The following is a 25773-nucleotide window of genomic DNA, read 5'->3' on the forward strand; positions in this document are numbered from 1 at the left end:
CTCCAACTATTTCACTGATTTGGTGAAGCTGGATCATTTTATGGAGAAAATACAACACAACACAGGAAGTGCTAAAACCTGCAGTTCCTCTAACGTCCACTTGAGGCTGGCTCCAGAAGTGAGTCAGTCTCCATAAGTCCCCATGTCCAAATGTCCAACTTCACAGCAGAAATAAACATGTTTACAGCCTGGTACAAAAAACAGTTTTGGTCTCTGTAGCTAATTTCCCCGTTCATGACAACTGTACTGAGGGTGAATTTATATACAACTCACCTGTTCACATTATATTAAGGCTTAAAGTTATGCAGGGTTAAGAGGTGGGTGTGGTCACAGGCGTCATTGAGCCCGCCTCAGGTCCATCGATGATCCAATCTGACACACCGGACCTTTAAGTATAAATTCTGCTCTTTAAACTCCGATGATTCAAACAGGTTACGTGTCTCATCGACTCGATGCTCTTTAAATGTCAGCGTTCAGCGTTCGGCAGCGATTCCTTTTAACACGCTGCTTATAACATGTGAATCCTTACATCCTCGCTGCCACACACACACACACGCACACACACACACACACTATACACTTACAGTATGTGAAATACACACACTTCCACTGAGACTTTTTTTTTTCATATTTCACATTAAATGAAGTTTGTACATAATGTCGACATGAAATTAAGATAAAGACCCGCAAAAAAAGCACACTGGTGTAACAGCATGAGTGTTTGTGTCCGTGTGGGGACCCTGTTCGCCTGCTAACGAGGTGTGTGTGTGTGTGTGTGTGTGTGTGTGTGTTTGTGCTCTGTGTGTACGCAGTATCGATTGTTTTGCCACTTAGAGACGTCCAGGAGTGATAAATCTGTCCAGCCTCAGAGCCTCATCTCTCTCTCGCTGATTTGAACTCGTCCAAGAGTGTGTGTTTTGTTTTTTTTGTTAGTTGTTAGTGTGTGTTTGTGTGTGTGTGTCTCGGATCCAACAAAGCTGGAGGGGGGTGAGTCAGAGCGGGAGCTGCACAAAAAGCACACAATCCCTCCAGACACGGAGCGTTGAAATGAAGTCACTGTGATCCAAAATCCTGAGAGTCTCTCTGCTTTGTTGTTCCTCAAAACACAGTCCAGTTTCTTCTTCATTGTGTGTGTGTGTGTGTGTGTGTGTGTGTGTGTGTGTGTGTGTGTGTGTGTGCAGTGGAGAGAGACGGCTGATCTGAACGTCCTCCAGAACACTTTCCCTCGTCCTCCGGCGGCGGCGGCGCCCGTCGTTGATGTTTGGATGTCTGTTGGTTGACATTTTCCTGTAGCGGAGGATACCGAGTCACGTGACTTGCCATTTATTAAGTGTGTGTGTGTGTGTGTGTTTGATTGTGGATGTGTGTGTGTGTTTGTGCAGTGTGTATGAGTTCATATTTATGAGACGAAGAGTAGAAACACCGGCAGCACGGAGATGCACACCGTCACGGTGATGTGATGGAGGTGGAGGGGTGGAGCTGAGTGCCGACTGCTGCTGCTCTTCGGTCCGGCTGAGTCCTGAGAGTCTATTGACCCCAACAGAGCCTGGAGAGAGAGGGAGAGGGAGGTGGAGGTGGAGGTGGAGGTGGAGGTGGAGGATTGATGGAAGGGAGGAAGGTGAGGAGACAGGAGGAGGTTAGCATCAGTGGGAAACAAACACGTGAAGTAACACAGCAAACATGAAGTTTCCGTCGTGTTCTTTGGTTCTGGTGTCAGCTCGTCATCGTACGGCGACGTCACCAATTACCGACGATACACTGCTTCACTTATCTGTCCGCGATGCCTTCGCCCCGGTGAAGGTCTCTCTGACATCCTCTGGCATCTCGTTTCTCAGATAGAAAACCGTCTGCCAGATGAACTTAATAACACAGTTATCCAGTCCTGCTAGTTTCACCTCAGGAATATGCCACTTCTTCACAGCTGTTGTAAATGTTCATTCATACCTTTGTGTCTTCCCACTTAAACTAACTGGTTACAATGAGTCCAGAACTCTGCAGCAGGACTTCTCACTTAGACCCTCCACATGTCACTCCAGTTCTGACGTCACGTCACTTCACTGGTTTCCAGTTAAATTTTGGATTCAGTTGAACTAGTTACTGTTTTCAGGATCCTCCTCCTGACCTGTAGGACTCTCACTAATATGTCGAGTGTATCAACGAGTTATTAATGTCGTAAACCTCAGGTCCTCTGATCAAGGCCTGCCTTTGAACCTCGTAAGACTCGTTCTCTTCTCTTTGTGAAGCACCGAGGTTCTGAAAGGTTCTGTATGACATGAAAATCTCACCAAAGGAGGCTCGACTCGGCCATCGCCATCATAGTTAATGAAAAGTGTCTCGATGTGGCTCAAGAATCAAACGAATGGTGAAATATGCACAGCCAGTCGAGTTCTAGTATCGACAGCAGATGGAAGTTATGAAAAATGAAATGATGTAACTCTGATCACACCGTGAGCAGTGAAAGGAAAGTCCCATAAATGTGCCAGCCGAGGCTCTTTGTGTTAACTTTGTGTTAACTTTGTGTTAACTTTGTGTTAACTTTGTGTTAACTTTGCTGAAGAGGTTTGAGGAAACGAGAAGTTACACTGTAAAAAATACAGATGTTAGCTCAGCCAATCAGGGGCGTCCCTCTCTACCTTCACAAAGCTCCTGATCCAATGAAAACTAATCAAACAGCTGCTCACAGCTGGAACATAAACTGAGATGTTCGTTAAAACTCAGATGTTTGAAGTTTAATTAACAGTGTTTGATTGACAGCCGGTGTCACTTCCTGTTGGTGTAAAGTGGAAACTGATTGACAGCTGCTGACGACGTCTCTGCAGAGCGCCATCCACGGGGCTAAAGACACACCACGGTCCCGTTTGAAGCCGGACCAGGGTCCAGTCTTAGGGTCCAGTCTCAGGGTCCAGTCTTAGGGTCCAGTCTTAGGGTCCAGTCTAAGGGTCCAGTCTTAGGGTCCAGTCTCAGGGTCCAGTCTCAGGGTCCAGTCTCAGGGTCCAGAGGTGTCATTACATGTATGTTCATGTTTGAATTTTTCAGAATAAAAGCATCGTTTCTGAGGTGGCATGTTGGATGAATGTTTCTCTCTTTGTCTGATTAAAACACTCGTTAACACATTTAATTACAGATGGACTCTACAGGCTCTGAAGAAGAGAAACGAGCTGAACCTGAACGCCTCACGTACATCATCATCCATCAGACGGCATGAGACTGCTACCCCCAAACATAAAAGGACAGTGTGTGTGTGAGTGTGTGTGTGTGAGTGTGTGTGTGTGAGTGTGTGTGTAAGTAATTAGAGCTGCTCACCTCCTCGCACTCGAACTCATCAGAGGAGACGCACTTCTGACCTCCGTCCTGTAAAACAAGAACTCGTTAGCACAAATCATCAGAAACCGGAAGATGTGATTGGCTCTGTCTAAGAACGCTCCACCCATTTTACCCATGATGCTTTGGGAGCTTCTGGATCAAGGCAAGTTTTCATTTGTTGATGTTAACAGACTTTAGACTTCTAAGCTAGCACACCGTCCGGTATTAAAGAGATTTGGACCAGAGCTGGATGAAAGCACAATGTAACCAGGCTCAGCAGCTTCTATGGACATGATGGCAGAGGAGAAGAGAGTGAAGAGGACGCTGACGGAGGAAGCTAAGAAGAGAAAAGGAGAGAGTGAGCGAGCAAGAAGCCGCCGGACAAGAGTAAATGTGGGACTGACTTTTAGTGGTTGGTGAGAGCTTGGTGAAATAAAAGGCTGAAAGACAGACGCCGAGCTGGGCTGACTGCTGCTGGACTAGGCAGTGATATCAGCTGCTCCTGGGTCTGGGTCTGGTTCTGGGCTGACTGCTGCTGGACTAGGCAGTGATATCAGCTGCTCCTGGGTCTGGGTCTGGGTCTGGGCTGACTGCTGCTGGACTAGGCAGTGACATCAGCTGCTGTTGGGGACCTGGTTGATGTTCGAGTGTCGACTCGTGAAGGAAGACGGACACAGGAAACCAGCAGCTCGTCACACTTTCACAGACAGGAAACAGTTAATTTAGACTCACTGACTTCAGTCATTGAAATGCAGAGCAGACACACACACACACACACAAACACACACACACAGCATCATCTATCTCCGTCCTCCATCAGCCTCTTTGTCAGTGCCTCATTAGCATATCTCCTCCTGGTACCTGGGTGGAAGAGCCAATCAGATCGTATCGCTCGTCGTGGAGGAGAACTCTTTTCAGCGACGGAAGAGAAACGCTGCGCGTTGGATCATTATCACTTCCTGTGAAATATACATGTGTGTGTGTGTGTGTGTGTGTGTGTGTGCACGTCCAGCGGGTTGTTATGGCTCATTAAAGCATACAGATGATTCATTATCATATCGGCTGTTACCGCGGTAACCTCTCCTGACACTGAACGCCCCTGCAGGTCTGCTTCCTGTAAACTGACTGTCAGCACGGCATCCTGCTCATTTTCTATCATATCTCTGTTTTCATCTGTTTCCTGTCTGTCTCTTTTCAGATGTAACTTCATCTCCAGCTTCACTTTTACTGGAAACGCACACACGGACGTTCCAGGTAGTCAAAGTGCTGACAGACAGCAGTTTGCAGGCGGCGCCGCATCGCTTCACGACGACGGAGCACAGAGGGCTGAATTCAGGGTGCAGGTTAAACTGTGTCATCAAGACCTGAAACATGTTTTAGATTTTTAGACTTCCTTTGATGACATCGCTCCGGATTTCTTTAGTAGGCTTCAGATTTCAGGACATCCAGCAAAACACCAGTGAACCTCCAACCATGTTGGACTGTAGGGACCTTCACCAAAAGACTCTGTCTCATCTGTCCACAGAAAGATTTTGTCTTCTGTCACGTTCCTACCACAGCGTCTCTTTTCATTCTCTGCAGGTCACTTTGAATTTACATTAGATGATCTGAGCTGCAGAGCTGTGGGCTGTAAACAGTTAAGATCAGATTCAAACACAAAGTGTTTTTAAAGGTACAGTCAGTCAGATTTAGCCTCTTCCTTCTGCTCTGATCAAACGTTTGTCACAGTTCACTTCTCAAACACTTCTTCTCCTTCTTCTTCTGCTCTGTACAGCTCTTTGACCATTCTGCACTACTGTAACAAACATGGCGGTGTAAGATGGCGGACTCCATGTGTAAATATAACAGGCTGATTCTCACTGAAAACAAACTTGTGCATGTTAAATTTCATTTCTGCTGACAGATCGTCACTAAAGGTTACGACCTGAAGCTTTAGCTGGAGACATTAACTGTGATCTCTGTGCTGACAGCACCTGTGAGCTGCGACAGGTGAGTTTAATTACAAAATAAAAAGAGCATCACGTGTTGAAATACAATTATTTATGCAAGATTTTGAAAAGGTGCCAATATTTTGTGTGGAATATCTCATGTATCTCACTAAACATGAGAATACCAAAACATTTGTTTGCAAGGAGTGAGTCCAAAGCTACAGAATCTGTGGTCCTTTCTGTTTCCTCCTCCATCTTTGCTGTCTCAGGAGACGTAAAAGCACAGAGTGTCCAAACCGTGACGTCTTCACACGAGGGCACTCCAGCAGAATCATATAACCTCCACTCCAGCCTGAGAAACATCTGCCTCAGCTCAGCAAAAAAAAAGAAAAGAAACCTCTGCTGTGTATCGAGCGAGCCGCTGGTGACCAAGTGCTGTCACTGTGCGACAAAGACGTCTGCAGGCTCGACATCGACGAGGGAAACACCATGAACGCCCGAGGCAGGGCCGAGTTCAGGGAAGCATCACAATGAGCCAACAGCTGAGGGAGGGAAGGACGGGCACTGCAGCTCCGGCTCTGCTGCACGCAAAATAAACCAATGATAACGGCAAACCAAACATCAAATCCCCCGAGGACAAACATTTATACACCGCTAGCATCAGCGTCTACCTTCCAGAGACCGAACAGAACCTCTGAACCGGCAGTGTCCAGTCTAACAGTGAACACAGCGACAGAACCTCTGAACCAGCAGTGTCCAGTCTAACAGTGAACACAGCAGCCTACCGAGCTGGTTTTCTTGCCGGGTTTGGCTCCTGGCATCCCGGGCTGAGTCGGTTCAGTTAGCTATACCAGAGAGTTGAAGCAGTCGGAGGACATCAGAGGGAAAAGCAGCAAATATACTGTGAATAAAATCTGATCCAGTTTCCATAAAGTTCTGAATTTGTGCTTTTGTACAGTAATCAGAGCTAGGCTTTCTTTATGCTAAGCTAGGCTAATCACTCCCTTCATGTAGTTTTTCATGGACTAACTTTGTTCATCTCCACAGCAAAGGATGTTAAAAATGAAGCAGGTGAATCTCATCACATCATGTCGAGGTTTTCTATAATTCATGCTTTAAATCTCTTATATAATGGATAGCAATTTATATCGGCCTTTCACCTCCAGCCTTGCACCTCTTCCCCGTACATAATGGATGGATGGTTCCACTTTCCCTCCATGCAGCTGACGCTAATGTGTGTGAAGGTGAAGAAGTGCAAACCACTGAATGTGTTCAGCTCAGAGGGCTCGGTCGCTTTAACGCATCTTCAGCTTCCCATAAATACAAGATAAAACTGTTTGATATTAATATTTATATTACAGTGAATATAATGCATAGGTCCAGTGTTCAGTGTGTGATATGAATATGTGATTTAAGCATAAAATAGCTTGAACTGACCGTTAACTCTTTCTCCAACAGTCATTGTGGCTCATAGCAAGCGATGAAGCTGTCAAGTTTTTATTTAAGGGGCTTCGACTTTAACACCTGTTAGCTTTAGCTCATGTGGAAACCACAAAAACAGCCAGTATAAGAAAACTCACCTGCAGGTTAGCACAAGTGGAAAACATACAAGCACTGTCCATGGGTTTGATTGCATTGCCGTGTAGAGAGGGAGCGGGTTTGGAGATGATTGGCGGCTGGACGGGGGGGAAGAAGGTGGATGACGGCTCAGTCACGAGAAGAGTCCCTCCCTCGGCGCCGTAACCAAATGACTGGATGGCGTTTCCTGTGACGGAGAGCAGAGAGTAAACATGAGGAACATGCAAAGGAAGGATATCAATACTAAGCCCTCTCTACGTCAACTGGAAGCAGGCTGAACAAGGTAGTCCAGACGGCTCTGATGGTAGATGTATAATCTCTATAGTCTCATACCGTTTGGAAAAGTTCCAAAGAAAGGTACCCAGAAGGACTGTCAACCAGCCAACCAGCCAACCAACCAACCAACCAACCAACCAACCAGCCAACCAACCAACCAACCAACCAACCAACCAACCAACCAACCAACCAACCAACCAACCAACCAACCAACCAACCAACCAACCAACCAACCAACCAACCAACCAACCAACCAACCAACCAACCAACCAACCAACCAACCAACCAACCAACCAACCAACCAACCAACCAACCAACCAACCAACCAACCAACCAACCAACCAACCAACCAACCAACCAACCAACCAACCAACCAACCAACCAACCAACCAACCAACCAACCAACCAACCAACCAACCAACCAACCAACCAACCAACCAACCAACCAACCAACCAACCAACCAACCAGCCAGCAAACCAGCCAACCAACCAACCAACCAGCCAACCAGCCAACCAACCAACCAACCAACCAACCAACCAACCAACCAATCAACCAGCCAACCAGCCAACCAGCCAACCAATCAACCAGCCAACCAACCAGCCAACCAACCAAAAAGAAGTCAATGGAGTCATGTGACAGGTGTGATTGTTCTCTTTGTTCAGCAGCTTTATGAATCTGCGTCTCTACAGTGTCACATTAATTAACTGCAGGTCGTCAACACTAATTTTGTATTAAAATGCATTAAAACGGTCGAACACATCCAGGAACAGACGAGTCTGAGACAGTATTATCTTCATCATCATCAGATCACGGCAGCGAATGCATGGAAAGCGGTAAAGTGGCGTCATGTCTAATTAAATAAAAATGAAATAGATTTCTGACTGCAGCAGGTCGGACTGATCAGATACAGTCTTCACTCTGTCGTCTCTGGTTGTTTAATGTATTGACGTGATTCTCGTTTCACACGTGGATGTGCATGAATATGTTCATATTAGTGTGGAGATGATAGTCAGGAGGGGATCCATCATCTCCCAGGAACAAAGGACGGACTTCCAGCGTCTGGAATAAAGACTTCTGTTTATGTTGTTGGTGCTTTTTAATATTTTCATATGCACTCTTTGTTTCACACGGTGTGTCGTGTCTTTGTTGCCCTTGTTCTCACCTGTTGCGTCTCTTCTTGTGGCAGAACATCGAGCGAGGTAAAAATAAAACCTCGTACGTCTTTGCAGACTTTGGCTGTTAAACTTGTTTGTGACGTTTGTTTGACGGAGGAGGTGCAGAGGTGACGATGGCGTATATCTGGGTCGCTGTTATTTAAAGAAAGCATCTTCAACACATTGTTTCACAGTCGTCCGCCTAACCTTTCTCCTCAGTTATCACGTATACGGTACACACCGCTGTGCGCACACACACACACACACACACATATAGCTTTACACTGGTGTACTCGTGAGGACATTTACTGTCTCTTTAAGCAACTCGAATCCACAAAAAATCCATTTCAAAAAAACTGACAAAGACCTGCCATTAAATATTACGGCGTTTTACTGTATCATTTACAACCTCTAATATAAAATAATACTTTATTCTGTATAAATTCACGTAAAATGCTGTATAAATAAAGGTGTCTCGATATGTTTTACTGTAGTCATAGTCATACTTAACGCCATATTTTATTGTCGTGGTTTTCACTGTTTTTTTACAGTGGACTGTGTGAGCTGTGACGATGTCTTCCTTCTCTTTGTCTGACAGGACAGACATCTGAATATTCTGGACTAAACACATGACGTCGTGCTCTAGACGGGGACATTGTGCAGCCCTGATTTAAACCTCTGATGTGCCTCAACATGTGAAATGCGTTTTTTTGTTGCTGTTGTTATTTTCGTGGCCTCTCGTCTAAATTTGAAGCAGCAAACAGACCAAGGACTCACTGAGGCAGGTGTTGTGTGTGAAGTCCCGGTGGAAAGCGTCACACTCGGGCTCCTGATTGCCAGTTCCCCTGCAGGTACACCACAGGCTGATGGTGATGTTGGAGGGACTGCTGTCGCTGTAGTTAGGTGTTACATCTGAGCCTGAGATAGAGAGAGAGAGACGAGGGGGGAGGCAGTTCATGTTTGGGAGGAATAAGAATCAGGATGGAGATTATCCAGGAAGAAAGGTAAAGAGGATTTTTGCAAATTGAGAATTGAATCACTCGATGAGGAAGTGAGTCACACACGCAGACCACAGAAAAACAGAAACTCTCAAATCAAAGACGGATTCAAATTATGCTTGAAAAAGGAAAAAATGGTTCATACGCTCGAAGAGCGAAGATTAATAAAAAAATAATAAATAGAACATAATAAAAAAGCTCCTCTACAGCGTCACCATGGCCGACCTGAACCTTTATTTTGGAGGGTGTTAACATGATATATTCAGGGACACACATCACCAATCTGCTGCTATGAGTTTACTTATATACACATGTACATGTATGCAAGAGAAACACGGCGATGTATTCAGGACAAAAACTCGGTAAGTAGCAGCAACATGATTGGTCCATAATTTATGATGTGCTTGTATCCATAAAGGCTCAGAGTCGGAGGAACATCCATTATGGATCAGCTCTAGAGAAGTTATATAATAATAATATTCTCATCTTAATAAACACAAACTCACCGATGAGGCCGACGTAGGCCATGAGGCAGCCGTGGTAGTGATCGTGGGGGCAGCTGGTGACGGTGTGAGGCGTCATCTGGCAGTTCATGTGGAAATCAGCGAGCCGAGACCTGCAGAGACAACAAGAGACCACAGAGACTCACAGAGGGTCGCTGTGAGGAAACAACCACCATGCTGTAATGCTGCAGTTCCTCTAACGTCCACCTGAGGCTGGCTCCAGCAGTGAGTCAGTCTCCATAAGTCCCCATGTCCAAATGTCCAACTTCACAGCAGAAATAAACATGTTTACAGCCTGGTACAAAAAACAGTTTTGGTCTCTGTAGCTAATTTCCCCGTTCATGACAACTGTACTGAGGGTGAATTTATATACAACTCACCTGTTCACATTATATTAAGGCTTAAAGTTATGCAGGATTAAGAGAGTGGACGCATTGACTGACAGGTATGTACTAAAATCCATCTCCAGTCCTGAATATTCAAATATTTATATGGTGTAGAATATTCAGTATAAACATTTATACAGTGTATCGTACACGTATAATACATATATGGTTCATTTACACGTTTTCATATTTTATTCAAATGATTCCACTTTTCTCTTTGTCATCCAACACATTTCACTGTCCACTCTGCAGCATCTGAGACACTCCCTCACACACAGTCTGCCCTGTCACACTGTGTGTGTGTGTGTGTGTGTGTGTGTGTGTGTGTGTGTACAGACACAGTAAGTGAAAGTGAGGAAAGTGTGTGTTTGTCAGTGTGGATCGTGTTTGTGTCTTTTGTCTCGACCTGACATCGTTGGCACAATTACTCAAGCACACACACACACACACACACACACACACACACACACACACACACACACACACACACACACACACACACACTGTTCATTGACACACATGTATTCTGACTGGATGCTGTCAGAGATGCAGCTCTCTCTCTGTGACCTTGACTTGTCAGTCATGGATTCAGAGTTCCCTCAAGTGTTATTTAATTATCATGTCTGCATTAACAAGGATAAACACACACACACACACACACACACACACACACACTCTCTGAATAAATGATCATTTAGAAGCGTCTCCATCACGCAGTGAAGTCGTGTTGCCTCATTATATCTGACATCACGTGACGTCACTGCATGTGAAGCTTCGTTATGTGAAGCTCGTTACTGAGCGACCCGCGTGTACTGAGTGCTGACAGGAAACAGCAACGATGACATCAGCACAAATAAAGAAAACAATTATTAAAAAGAAGCTGACAGGCTGAGAGAGTCTGTGTAGTACTCTGTGTACTCTGTGTAGTACTTTGTGTACTTTGTGTAGTACTCTGTGTAGTACTCTGTGTAGTACTCTGTGTACTCCGTGTAGTACTCTGTGTAGTACTTTGTGTAGTACTTTGTGTAGTACTCTGTGTAGTACTCTGTGTACTGTGTCCTCACAGTACCCTGACTTCAGACAGGACCGATGGACTCGACGCAGGACGGAGACACAGCGAAGAAGTCGTGAACGCACAAACACGTCATGAAGTTTGAAACCAGAGTCGCCCCCTGCTGGCAGCAAGCAGTGGAGTGGAGTGTGCGATCAGACGGACGATGTGTGCTGCATGGATTTCCATCCTACAGACTGTCCGTGGTGACTGTGACAGGTTCCAGGAGAGCGATGACAAATCTGTGGAGAACTTTCTTCTGACAAAAGATCAAGAGAGCACGGATTCCTGCAGCTGCTCGAACTTCTCCGTGTTTGTGGAGATAAAATGTCTCCGGGGTTCAGATCTCATTATTCTGTGCAAACACACCACGCACACAGTTTCTGTTTGTTCTAAATATGAACATCACCGGCAGCAGCGAGCAGGCTGTTGTGATTTATGGCGTCATTATGCTGCAAATGAACAGAGCAATGGAACGAGTGTTTGCTTTGACTGAAGGAATCGAGGCGTCTTTAACCTCGCCGCACACGTCTGTCTGTGTTTGGTGATTAGCCGCTTTGTTTTGTCTCGATGTTCGCTTTAATTAACAGTCCCTGAGTGGGACTGCTCATTTGCATATTTACATATTTGCATAGTTTATGAGTTGCCGGTTGCCTCTCTCCATCAGCATCAGGAGAGGTCGCCTTCGGTCACACCTCCGGTTACATCGCTCTGCTCATCCCTCGCTCCTCGCTCGTGTAAACCACCCGGACACATTCAGACGAGCTCCGAGGAAATGAGATGAATCAGAGCTGGCTTTGCGTAAACACACACACACACACACACACACACGAGGAGGGTAAGTGAGAAGGCCTGTTGCGTTGCCGGCGTCCTCTGTGACCTCCAGGAAAGAGGCAGCTATTTCCATCACGCCACCACCTCACCTCACTGACCGTGTAATGGAGCGATGCAGGCGCTAGATTGGCTTCCTCGCCTTAAAACACCGCTCAGCTGCTGCCGGCTCTGGAAAAGCAGTTTAGCTGAGCGAGCCTCAGTGCACCGCCGTGTGTGTTTGCATACATACCACTGTCATTAGTGCTTTGATGGGGGTCATAAGGAAGCCCACGCACATAAATCTTCAAACCCACCAGATGGAAACCTTCGTACGAGTCCATCACCAGTCAAGTTGTGTTCTTGATCCGATCCTGCGTGAGGTCGTGAAGGGTGGCTTCACACACAGCACAGATGTGTTTATGTTCACTGCCGACCAACAACCATACACCGCCCAGCTGATTTACAGACTTTATGATGGGAGTGAAGCGCTAACTGTGGTTGGCTCGGTCAGACGTGGAGCTGACTGAACTGGAGCCAAACCCGGCAAGAAAACACCTCGGTAGGCTGCGAGCTGCAAGCGGGTGGAACGCACACTCGCTCTTTTCTACTGTAGACGCCAATCAATATCCAATCAATATCCAATCAATATCCAATCAATATCCACGATAAGACCCAGAGACTCTGAGAAGGACAAACACGAGAACCGAGATTTTAACGTTCAGCGCCTCAGCTTAGCATGTTAGCCTGCTCAGTGGTTACTTCAATCTGCAGAAAATCCGTCCGTCAAACACTGGCTGAGACATTTCCGTCTGGACTGAAGCAGAATTTTAAATTTAAATTAAATGCAAATTTGAAACAAATGTGCAGAAGAAGAAGAAGAACGTTAATGATCCACTCGATGCTGATGGAGGGAAACAGCTGGTGGAGCGAGCCGGTCGCTCGGTGTTGTTAAACCATCGCAGGAGCAGAGAGAAGAGAGTTTCATGTGTTAATGTGAGGACGTCTCAGCCTGGTCATCGCTCCACTCCTCCAACGTTTCCTGATTTATCCATTCACACAGTCTGTTTGTGTTCCTACGCCTCGCACAACGAGGAACTCTCTGTGATGTTCGGAGCGTTTCCACCGTGACTGTTTGAAGCAGCTGGATGGAAACACGTTTACCGGCTGTCACCGGACGCCTCGCCGCGAAAACCAGGTATTTGTCAGGAAGTTTGGAGAGACAGTTGGTTCTTGAGATTTGATAGAATAACATGAGCTGATCAAAGTCCATCCTTTCTACTGTCTATTGACCTCAAGCTGTGAAGTGGGGACAGGAGAGCGTCCTTGAGTGTGATTTTAATCCCGTCCACATCAGTCACAGCAGTCAGTGTCAAACAGCATCTGCAGCATCAGCATCCACTTACTGAAATACATTGCTGCATGTTTTAAAATCACATTCAAGCTATTTCCAAACATCTGGAGTAACAATATCCAGGAGAAGTGGAGCTGAGACTTTGTCAGTCTCAGTGAAATCCACCTCTGAGGTGGGATCCAAAGGATCCTGACATTTTGGTATCAAGTTGATCCAGATATCTGCCTTAACTTTTGAAATGCCCAAATCCAGCCTTTTATCTGGATTCAAGGGAGGACTGGATTACAGGATCAGGATTCTGATCTTCAGGATCTTCTGTGTTGAAATACCCAGTTTTCAGATCAGATCTAGATTTAATCCAGTCATCCAGCTCGTCGTTAACACTGAATAAATACCACACAGTTAGCTGTGTTAGCTACATTTGGATCTCCTGTTGACCCGTCAGCACTAACATAAGGGCGACCAGAGAACATTCAGAATGAGACATGACCCAGTCTCATGTTCCAGAGCCGAGTGTCAGCTCAGTCAGAGGACGCTGATTATTTCTGCAGCTCATATGACACAACATCATTAGAAGACGATGAAGCAAAGTGAAAACATGTAAAGTGTCTGAGCTGAGTCGGCCTCCGCTGACCACACACGGACAACAATGGAAATCTGCATTGGTTTGAAATTGAGTTTGTTATCAAACACTTATCAGTAAATGAAACTTGAGACTGTGATAACGATGATAACTTGTGATGTTCAGCCGGTTTAATGCTCACCATGTTCACCATCTCAGCATGCTGTGTGTATTAGTCCATGACAATGACACTCTAGTGTGCAAGCTTTGAAAAGTTGGCATGCTAGGTTAGTCATGCTCATGTATGAATGTAGAATCTGTGTACGAAGAACTGCTGAGGAGCAAAAACACACCAAACCGTGGCCCTGAAACCGAGGTACACACAAACAGTGATGGACCAGGGCCCAGTATTTCAAAACTTGGAATCTGGATCAGGATAATCCGGATAATGAAATCCTCCTTTTCTCAGTCATGGATCAAGGTGATCCTGCTGACTTCATCTGAGTATTTCCAAACACCGGCAGGGTGGATCACCGTGATCCCGACCTGGCCGGATACAGATTTCCAAATCTCGTGTCTCCGCTTCCGGATCGAAACATGGCGGACTACCTCAGGAAAGGAGCAGCTGGGAGCACGACTTCACGTCAGAAGTGTAAGTTTACCGCCGTCTAATGTGCAGCGGTTTAAGACCATACGAACGCCAACCAACATATCATGCAAGCAACTTCTTGACCTGTCACCTGATTCAAACCAGGCCGTGCTAACGGGAGCTAACTCGGCTCCATTGACTTGTGTGTTAAGCAGCTAGCGGACCGGCGGTTGTTTACAGATGTATACGAGGTTCTTTGTATCGGTAACCCCAAAACACATATTGCTTGGCCCTGCTAAGTAAGCGCTGTTATAAAAAACTTACAAAGATCAGCAAATTTTGGACAACCTCGAACTATTCACGGTTTTCCCTCCACTCCTCGACTCGTGTCCTCTTTCCCTCCACGTCATCTCACCTGTAAAGCCCCGCCAGCGCTGGCGCTCATCAGGAACAGAAGAATAAACTCATAGTTTTGTCAGGTGGAGTTAAAAAGTAACGTGTTATTCACTGAAGGCTGGCGGTAGAGCAGTGGCTCCAAATGTTTTCCATATTATGGGTCATAACTCCAATTAGATGGATTTAGCAGAAACACTTGAGGGTAGAGTTTTTGACGTGGTCCCTCGGGATCAAGATGAGTTGTACCCTTCATTAATTCCTGCTTAATACAGTTAATAAGATCGACATGAATTTTTGTTGTGGCTTACGATAAGAAAGTTTTCTTTGGGAGGCAAATTCTGATTAGTTAAACCGTTTACTAAATGATTTGAATTTAGTAATTTAAAATGTCAAAAATATTCACATGCCAGAAAGAGAAAGTCAATTCTTGCCATATTGTCCGCATCGACACAGGTAGGTTGTGTACCAGAAATGAATTGGTATGAATCAATAAACATTCAAGAGTCAGGGATGTTTGCTGACATACTGTAGTCACTAGGACGACCACAATCTTCAATACTGTCAGCATAAATGTCTAATTTAAACATGGTTTCAGCAGGTAGCAGCGGGATTCAACACAGTTTTTCATCAAGTAATATCTAATAATATAAAGTAAAAAAATAAATAAATAAACCATAAGAGTAAATGTTGGTACTGTGCAATTGGTGAATTTTAAGAGGGGATCACCAAAGCATGTGGACGATAAAGTTGTGCGATCATTGAAATCTAAAGGGTGTAATCCACTGAGAGCCAGACGCAAAGATCTCCCATGTTTAACAATTCTCGTGTGTAAATGGAATTGAGTTGAAGGTTGGATTAATAGTAATTAATATTATCTGCATATTAAGCTAAGTACTCCCAAATGAGAATGGCTCATGACCTCATGATCTGGGTGATTGTGCTCAGGACGGTTCTAGCTTGGTTCTTCTTTCTTCTTCTAATTCTTAGTGCTGCCTCTCAAGGAAGTTTGTCCTGCTCATTGTGGGAATATAGGAATGTATAGTGACTAAGAGTACATTCGAGACCTGCTCTACATGTGAAAGTGTCATGGAGATAGAACGTCTGGCTATTGAATTAATACATGTGGACGCAAAATTAACGACCAACAGGGGAAAAGGGACAGGGAGAGAGGGTGCCTTAACACCAGACAGGTGGCCATTAACAGACGCCAAAGTGATCTTACGACCCACAGGTGGCCTGAAGACGACGCCAACAAGGTGGCCATTAAACGAACCCGACGAGGAGACCGTAAGCGGGGACCCAAAGGTGACCTAAGTGAGACAGAACCCACAGGTGTGGTCAGAATTTCAGCCGTGACGATGGTCACGGGGTAGAAGTAACGGGACCAGGATTTCTCACGGTCCAGTTTAATGCGGAGGAGAAATCTGGCGTGGTTTGGACAAAACTTCTGTGGACTAGAAATGTATTGACGCTGTGCTAGCCTTAGGGCCAGCAGCGGGCGGGCAATCATAGGATAATTTCCCAAATGGCTCAAGTAGGAATGTCAGGAGAGAACAAGGTGAAGAGTAAGGCCACACCAGAAGTCCAACAGAAAACTGATCTCTCTATTACCTTCAGCGAATGGAGGGAATGAGGCGACACTGACAACACATGGCGACCTTGCAGGAACAACAGGCCTTTGTTCACGTTCCACATCCGGTAACTTCTATGAAACATAAAAAATACCCCAAAAGTAAAAAACACACTGAAGAACCCAACACGACACACACACCACACGCACACACAAGCACACACAATTAAAGGATGATATTAGTTCAATGTTTAAAGACATTGCAGTATATTGTGACGGCACGACGTGAAGCGTATTTCCTGGGTTTAACCACAAAGTGTTACAGTTTTGGAAGTACGGCGGATTCAGGTCAATCCAAATAAAACCATTCAACTTGGGCCGCGGAGTTCTAGTCGCTAATCTGACCATCGTGTATTCGTAAAGGAATCCGGATGGTGTAATCAAGTACCTTCATACTAAACATCCCAAGGAGTCACTTTCGTTGCCGGGGACGGATCCACAACAGACCGCCCAACTATTTAACACTGATTTTAAGTGAAGCATAGAGGTCATTTTAGTGGAGAAACTACAGACACAACACAGGGGTGCAAGAACCTGCATATCTCTAACGTCACCGTGAGGGGCTGGCTCAGAAGTGAGTCATCCTAACCATAAAGTACCCCATGATCGCAAATTCCCAAAACTTCACAGCAGAAGAAAACATGTTGACAAAGGCCTGGGTGCAAAAAACAGTTTGGATCTCTGTAGCTAGTTCCCAATTCCTTCACACACCCGTGCAATAAAAAAGACAACTGTACTGAAGGGTGAATTGAAATATACCAACTCACCGAGTTCACACATTAATATAATAGAGGCATATCCAGGGAAGTTTATGATGCGGCGGGTTCGGCAATAGTGGGAATGATATGTCCCGACGGGAGTGACGTCATTGGCCGCAAAGGTCCTCCGGAGGTACGCGATCGCTGCTGCCAAAGGATCGGACACGAACAACATGACCTTAGCAAAGATCTAAATAATACGGCAATCTTATACAAGCGGGATCCGCCGTGAGTCCCACCAGTTCACGGTGGCCTCCTCGCCTCGAACTGCGCTTTAACTGTCGCGGGCGGCTCCGGGCGTGTCGGCCGCGAGTCCTTTTACGCAAACCAAAGCCAAGCGATTATAACATGTTGAATCCAGTGGAACAGATCCTACATCGTGGAAGCCAAGAAAAAAGCAGGCACAAAAGCACACAGGGGGGGGCAGAGGGAGAGCAGAGAAGGGGGGAAGAAGAAAAAACAGCACACAAACACATAGAAGCCTTAGCAGTATTGGATAAATCCACACAACTTTCCACTGAGACGTTTTTTTTTTCATATTATCACATTAAAGAATGAAGTGTTGAGGACAAATAATGTGCGCCATGACGAATTACCTGCGTAGAAGACCCGACAAAAAAGCACAAACGGAATGGTGATAACAGCAGGAGAGGTGTTTTGTGTCCGTAAAGGTAGTGACCGAGCTGTTCAAGCGGGAACTGTAACGTGGGGGTGGTGTGTGTGGTTTTGTGTGTGTGTGTGTGTGGGTTGTGTGTGTTGGTGCGTCTGTGGGTACGGCAGTATCGATTTTTGGTGACGCACATTAGAGACGTCCAGGAGTGATAATCTGTCAAGGACCTCAGAGCCGCATCTCTCTCTACCTCGCTGATGGTTGAACTCGTCCAAGATTTAATGGTGTAGTTTGTTATATTTTTGTTAGTTGGTAGTTGTGGTGTTTTGTGTGTAGTTGTTTCCAGCATAGCTGTCCTCGGATCCAACAAGCTGGAGGGGGGAGTGGCAGTCAAGAGCTGGATAACTGCAACAAAAAGCCAACATGGCCCTCCAACGCGGAAGCGGTTGAAGTGAAGTTCACTGTGATCCAAAAATCAACTGAGGTTCCTCCTCGCTTTGTTGTTATCCTCAAACACGTCCAGTTTCTTCTTCATTGTTTGTGTGTGATGTGTGGGTGTGTGTGTGTGTGTGGGTTGGTTGTGTAGTTGTGTGTGTGTCTGGAGAGAGACGGCAACTGATCTGAACGTCCTCCAGACACTTTCGGCCCTAGTCATCCGGCGGCGGCGGCGCGCCGTCGTTGAATGGTTTGTGTAGAATGTCTGTTTGTTTACATTTTTTCCTGTAGCGGAAGGATACGAGTCCACGGGACTTGCCATTGTAGTATAAGTGGTGTGGTGGTGTGTGGTGTTTTGATGGTGGATGTGTGTGGGTAAGTGGTGTTTGTGCAGTGTGTATGAATTCAAATATTTGGTAAGACGAAGAGTAGAAACACGCGGCCAAACGGAGAGCACACCGTCACGGGATGTTGATAAGATAGGTGTAAGGAGTGGAGGCGTGGGCGTGCCGACTGCTGCTAAGCTCTTCTTACGGGGATTCGGATCCGGCTGAGTCCTGAGAGTCTATGACCCCAACAGAGCCTGGGAAGAAGAGGGAGTGGAGGTGGAGGGGTTGAGGTGAGGAATTGATGGAATGGAGGAAGGGTGATGAGGGACAGTAGGAGGTTTAGCAATCAGTGGGAAACAGACACTAGAAGTACACAGCAAAATGAAGGTTTCCGGCGGTGGGGTCTTTTGGTTCTGGTGTCAGCTCGTCATACAGTAACGGCAGAACGGTCACCAATTAGGGGGGGTACCCCAATACCGACGATCACTGCTCACTTATCTGTCCGAGTGCCTTCGCCCGGTGAGGTCACTCTCTGACAGGTCCTCTGGCAGCGTCGTTGCCAAAGGAGCGTTCCTCAGATAGAAAACCGGCTAGCCCAGAGAACTTAATAAAAAAGTTATCCAGCCTGCTAGTTTGCACCTCAGAAATTGCCACTTTGTTCCTTCAAAGCTGTGGTAAATGGTCAGAAATCATACCGTTGGTGTCGTCCCACTTAAACTAACTGGTTAACAATGAGTCCAAGGCTCTGCAGCAGGACTCTCACTTAGACCATCCACAGTCCTGACTCCAGTGTCTGACGTCACTTCACTTCACTGGTTGCCCAGTTAAATTTTGGATTCCAGTTGAACTAGTTACTGTTTTCAGGTCCGCCGCCTGACCTGTAGGACTCCCTCACTAATAATGTAGAGTGTACACAACGAGTTATTAATGGTCGTAAAACCTCAGGTCCCATCTGATAGGCCATGCCCTTTGAACCTCGATAGAACTCTTCTCGTTCTCTTGTGAAGCACCGATGTTCTGAAAGGTTCTGTATGACATGAAATCTCACCAAGGAGGCTCGAACTCGGCCATATCGCCACAATAGTTAAAATGAAAAGTTGTCTCGATGTGGCTCAAGAATCAGACTAATGGTGAAATATGCAAAACCAGGAGCGAGTTCTATATCGACAGCTGATGGAGTAATATGAAAAGAATGAAATGATGTAACTCTGATCACAGAGGAGAGAAGAAAAAAAACCCCCAACAGACCACCGTGAGCAGTGAAAGGAAAGATCCCATCATGGGCCAGCCGAGGCTCTTTGTTTTAACTTTTGTTAACTGTTGTGTTAACTTTGTGTAACTTTGTGTTAACTTTGCTGAAAGAGGTTTGAGGAAACGAGAAGTTAACACGGTAAAAAAAGACAGATGTTAGCCAACAATCAGAGGGGCGTCCCTCTCTAAACCTTTCACAAAGCGTCCTGATCCAATGAAAACTAATCAAACAGCTGGGCCACAGCTGGGAACATAAACTGAGATGGTCGTTAAAACTCAGATGTTTGAAGTTTAATTAACAGTGATTGATTGACAGCCGGTGTCACTCCTGTTATTGGTAAAGTGGAAACTGATTGACTGTGGTGACTCCGACAGCTGCTGACGACGTCTCGTGAGACGCCATCCACGGGGGCTAAAGACCAGGCCACCAAGGTCCCGTTTGAAGCCGGGACACGAGAGGTCCCGTATTAGGGTCCAGTCTTAGGGGTCCAGGTCTCAAAGGGTCCATCGTTCGGGTCAGTCTTAGGGTCCAGTCTTAGGGTCATCTCAGGGCAAGTCCGCAGGGTTCAGTCTTAGGGTCCAGTCTAGGGTCCAGTCTCAGGGTCCAGTCTTAGGGTTCCAGTCGTAGGGTCCAGTCTCAGGGTCCATCTTAGGGTCCAGTCTTGGGTCCAGTCTAAGGGTCCAGTCTTAGGGTCCAGTCTGCAGGGGCAGTCTCAGGGTCCAGTCTCAGGGTCCAGAGGTGTCATTACATGTATGTTCATGTTTTGAATTTTTCAGAATAAAAGCATCGTTTCGGAGGTGGCAATGTGGATGAATGTTTCTCTCTTTGTCTGATTAACACTCGTTAACACATTTAATTACAGATGGACTCTACACTATGAAGAAGAGAAACGAGCTGAACCTGAACGCCTCACGTACATCATCATCCATCAGACGAGCATGAGACTGCTACCACCCAAACCTAAAAGGACAGTGTGGGTGTGAGTGTGTGGGTTGAAGTGTGGGTGTGTGAGTGTGTGGTGTGTGTTGTGTGGGTGTGGGAGTGGTGTGGATTGAGTGTGTGTGGGTGTGTGAGTGGGTGTGTAGTAATTAGAGCTGCTCCCTCCTAGCACTCGAACTCATCAGAGAGACGCACTTCTGACCTCCGTCCCTGGTAAAACAAGAACCTGTTAGCACAAATCATCAGAAACCGGAAGATGTGAGTGCGCGGTCCTAAGAACGCTCCCAACCCCAGGTTGTAACCCATGATGCTGTGGGAGCTTTGGATCAAGGCAAGTTTTCATTTGTTTGATGTTTAAAAGACTTTAGATTTCCTAAGCTAGCACATCCGTCCGGTGTTAAAGAGATTTGGGACCAGAGCTGGATGAAAGCACAATGTAAACGGGCTCAGAAGGCCTCTATGACATGATGGCAAGGGAAAAGAGAGTGAAGAGGAGCTGACGGAGGAAGCTAAGAAGAGAAAAGGAGAGAGTGAGCGAGCCAAGAAGCCGCCGGACAAGAGTAAAATGTGGGCTGACTTTTAGTGGTTGGGAGAGCTTGGGTTGAAATAAAAGGATGAAAGAAAGACGCAGAGCGGGGATGACTGCTGCTGGACTAGGCGTGAGAATTCAGCTGCTGCTGGTCTGGTTCTGGTTCTGGTTCTGGGCTGACTGCTGATGGACTAGGCAGCGATATCAGCTGCTTCTAGGTCTGGTTCTGGTTCTGGCTGACTGCTGCTGGACTAGGGAGTGATATCACGCTGTGGGTGTTCTGGTTGTTCGGGCGGACTGCTGCTGGACTAGTCAGTGAGAGCAGCTGATGCTGTTCTGGTTCTGGTCCTTGGGCTGACTGCTGCTGGACGAGTCAGTGGATATCAGCTGCTGCTGGTCCTGGTTCTGGTTCTGGGCTGACTGCTGCTGGACTAGGCAGTGAGATCAGCTGCTGCTTGGGTCCTGGTTCTGGTTCTGTTCGTGGGCTGACTGCGCTGGGACCTTAGGCAGTGACTCAGCGGGCTGTTGGGGACCGGGTTGGTGTTTCGAGTGTCGACGCGTGAGGAAGACGGACACAGGAACCAGCAGCTCCGTCACACTTTCACAGACAGAAACAGTTAATTTAGACTCACTGACTCAGTCATTGAAATGAAGGAGCAGACAACACACACCACACACACACACACACACACACACACCAACACACACACAGCAATCATCTATCTCCGGCCCTCCATCAACTCTTGTCAGTGCCTCATTAGCATATCTCCTCCTGGTACCTGGGTGAAGATCCAATCAATCGTAGCGCGCGTCGTGGGAGAACTCCTTTTCAAGGCGACGAGAGAAACGCTGACGCGTTGGATCATTATCACTTCCTGTGAAATATACATGTGTGTGTGTGTGGTGTGTGTGTGTGGTGTGCACGTCCAGCGGGTGTGTTATGGATCATTAAGCATGCAGTTGATTATTATCATATCGCTGTTTACCTACCAACCCGCGGTAACCTCTCCTGCCCTGAACGCCCCGGCAGGTCTGCTTCATGTAAACTGACTGCTCACAGCGGCAGCCTGCTCATTTCTATCATATCTCTGTTTTCAAGCTGTTTCCTGTCCTTTCTCTTTTCAGATGTAACTTCATCGCCACTTTCACTTTTACTGAAACGCACACACGGACGTTCCAGGTAGTCAAAGTGCTGACAGACACAGTTTGTCAGCGGCGCCGCATCGCGTAACTACGACGGAGCACAGAGGGCTGAATTCCAGGGTGCAGGTGGCAGACCTGAACGTTTTCTAAACCAAACCAGACGAAGGAAAACAGGTGTTTAATTTGTAGACTTACTTTGATGACATCGAGCCGGATTTCTTTAGTAGGCTTCAGAGTTCAGACAGCCAGCAAAACACCAGTGAACCCTCCAACCATGTTCGACTGTAGGGACCTTCACCAAAGACTCGGTCCGCCATCTGGTCCACAGAAAGATTTTGTCTTCGTCACGTTGTCCTACCACAGGCGTCTCTTTTCATTCTCTTCAGGTCCGTTGAATGTTACATTAGATGCTCTGAGCTGCAGAGCTGTGGCTGTAAACGGTAAGATCAGATTCAAACACAAAGGTTTTAAAGGTACAGTCAGTCAGATTTAGCCTCTTCCTTCTGCTCCCTCGTCTGATCAAACGTTTGTCACAGTTTCAATTCTCAAACACTTCTCGCCCTTCTTCTCTTTCTGCTCTTACAGCTCTGTGCAAGTCTGCACTACTGGTAACAAACATGGCGGTGTAGATGGCTTCCATGTGTAAAGATAACAGGCTGGATTCTCACTGAAAACAACTGTGCTGTTAATTTCATTCTGCTGACAGATCGTCACTAAAGGTTACGACCCTGAAGCGTTAAGCTGGAGACAGTAACTGTGATTCTGTGCTAAGGCACCTGTGAGCGTGCGACGGTGAGAATTGAATACAAAATAAAAAGGAGCATCCACGTGGTTGAAATACATTATTTATTTAAATGCCAAGATTTTTGAAAGGGTGCCAATATTTTGTGTGGAAGATTCATGTCGCTCACTAAACATGAGAATCCAAACATTTGTTTGCAAGGGTGGAGGTCCAAAGCTACAGAATATGTGGTCCTTTCTGTTTCGCTCCTCCATCTTTGCTGTCTCAGGAAAGCACAGGTGTCAAACCGTGACGTCTCACACAGGGGCACTCCAGCAAATCATATAACCTCCACTCTCAGCCTGAAGGAAACATCTGACTAAGCGCAGCAAAAAAAAGAAAAGAAACTCTGCTGTGTATCGACGAGCCCGGGTGACCAAGGTGTCCCACTGGCGACAAAGACGTATGCAGGCCGCGACATTCGAACAGGAAACACCATGAACGCCCGAGGCAGGGCCGAGTCGGGAAGCATCACATGAGCCGAACAGCCTGAGGGAGGGAAGGACGGGCACTGCACTCCGGCTAGCGGCACGCAAAATAAACCAATGAAACGGCAAACAAATCAAATCCCCCGAGACAAACATTGATACACCGCTAGCATCACGTCTCCTTCCAGAGACCGAACAGAACCGTCTGAACCGGCATGTGTCCAGTCTAACAGTGAACCAGCGACAGAAACTCTGAACCAGCAGTGTCCAGTCTAACAGGAACACAGGACAGAACCCTGAACCAGCAGTGTCCAGCTAACAGTGAACACAGCGACAGAACCTGAAACCGGCAGTGTCCAGTCTAACAGTGAACACGCGACAGAACTTCTGAACCGCAGTGTCCAGTCTAACAGCGAACACGGCAGACGAACCTCGAACCGGCAGTGTCCAGTCTAACAGTGAACACAGGCAGACAGAACCTCGAACCGGCAGTGTCCAGTCTAACAGTGAACACAGGACAGAACCTCGGAACCAGCAGTGTCCAGTCTAACAGTGAACACGCGACAGAACCTCTGAACCGGCAGTGTCCAGTCTAACAGGAACAACGGCGACAGAACCTCTGAACCGGCAGTGTCCAGTCCTAACAGTGAACACGCAACAGAACCTCGGAACCGGCAGTGTCCAGTCTAACAGTGAACACAGCGACAGAACCTCTGAACCGGCAGTGTCCAGTCTAACAGGAACACAGCGACAGAACCTCTGAACAGCAGGGTCCAGTCTAACAGTGAACACAGCGAAGAACCTCTGAACCGGCAGTGTCCAGTCTACAGTGAACACAGCAGCCAACCCGAGCTGGGGTTTCTTGGCCGGTTTGGGCTCCTGCAATCCCGGGCTGAGTCGGTTCAGTTAGCTCTACCAGAGAGTTGAACAGGTCGGAGGACATCAAGGGAAAGCAGCAATATACTGTGAAAAAATCTGATCAGTTCCATAAGTTCTGAAGTTTGTGCTTTTGGACAAAAATAAATCAGAGCTAGGCTTTTCTTTTTCGAAGCGAGCTAATCACTCCATTCAGTAGTTTTTCATGACTAACTGTTCATCTCGCAAGCAAAGGATGTTAAAAATGAAGGCAAGGTGAATCTCATAACATCCTCACAGTCCTTGCATGTCGAGGTTTTCTATAATTCTGCTTTTAAAATCGCGTATATAATGAGGCAATTTATATCGGCCTTTCCTCCAGCCTTGCACCTCTTCCCCGTACATAATGGATGAGTGGTTCCACTTTCCCTCCAGGCAGCGGACGTAATGGTGTGTGAAGGTGAAGAAGTGCAAACCACTGAATGTGTGTCAGCATCAGAGGGCCGGCTCGCTTTAAAACAACGCAAAAAACGCATCTTCAGCTTCCCATCAATAACCGCTCAACCTGTTTGCTCTTATAGTTAGATTAGCAGTGATATATGCCTCGGTCCCGTGTTCCGTGTGTGGATCTGACGAGTGCTTAAGCTCAACTCGCTGTGCACGGACCGTTAACGAATCTTTCTCCAACCGTCATTGTGGCTCAGGCAAGGCGCTGACGCTTCAAGTTTTTTATTTCCGGGGCTTCGCTTTAACACCTGTTAGCTTTAGCTCATGTGGCACCCACAACAACCGCAGTATCAGAAACGCACCTGCAGGTTAGCACAAGTGGAAAACAGACAAGCACTGTCCAGGGGTTTGATTGCATTGCCGTTAGAGAGGGAGCGGGTTTGGAGATGAATTGGCGGCTGGACGGGGGGGAAGAAGGTGATGACGGCTCAGTCACGAGAAGAGTCCCTCCCTCGGCGCCGTAACCAATGACTGGATGGCGTTTCCTGTACGGAGAGCAGAGATCAAACAATGAGAAACATGCAAAGGAAGGATATCAAGACTAAGTCCCTCGCTACGTCACTGGAAGCAGCTGAACAGGTAGTCCAGACGGCTCTGATGGTAGATGTTAATCTCTATAGTCCTCATACCGTTTTGGGAAAAGTTCCAAAGAAAGGCACCCAGAAGGAATGTCAACCAGCCAACCAGC

At 46.6% G+C, this 25773-nt stretch overlaps 1 protein-coding gene across 1 annotated transcript; it reads right to left on the reverse strand.

Moving 5' to 3' along the window:
- Nucleotides 1–327: 327 nt before the first annotated feature.
- LOC113746363 (GDNF family receptor alpha-2-like) lies at nucleotides 328–9856 on the reverse strand. The gene is made up of 5 exons (XM_027281754.1): nucleotides 9745–9856; nucleotides 9018–9158; nucleotides 6812–6996; nucleotides 3304–3351; nucleotides 328–1546 (listed from the first exon to the last, which is right to left on the reverse strand). The coding sequence occupies exons 1-5, from the start codon at nucleotides 9830–9832 to the stop codon at nucleotides 1400–1402; spliced, it is 609 nt and encodes a 202-aa protein (XP_027137555.1). The 5' UTR covers nucleotides 9833–9856; the 3' UTR covers nucleotides 328–1399.
- Nucleotides 9857–25773: the final 15917 nt, after the last annotated feature.

This window comes from Larimichthys crocea, chromosome VIII, assembly GCF_000972845.2.
Source record: "Larimichthys crocea isolate SSNF chromosome VIII, L_crocea_2.0, whole genome shotgun sequence".
Lineage (NCBI taxonomy): Eukaryota > Metazoa > Chordata > Actinopteri > Sciaenidae > Larimichthys > Larimichthys crocea.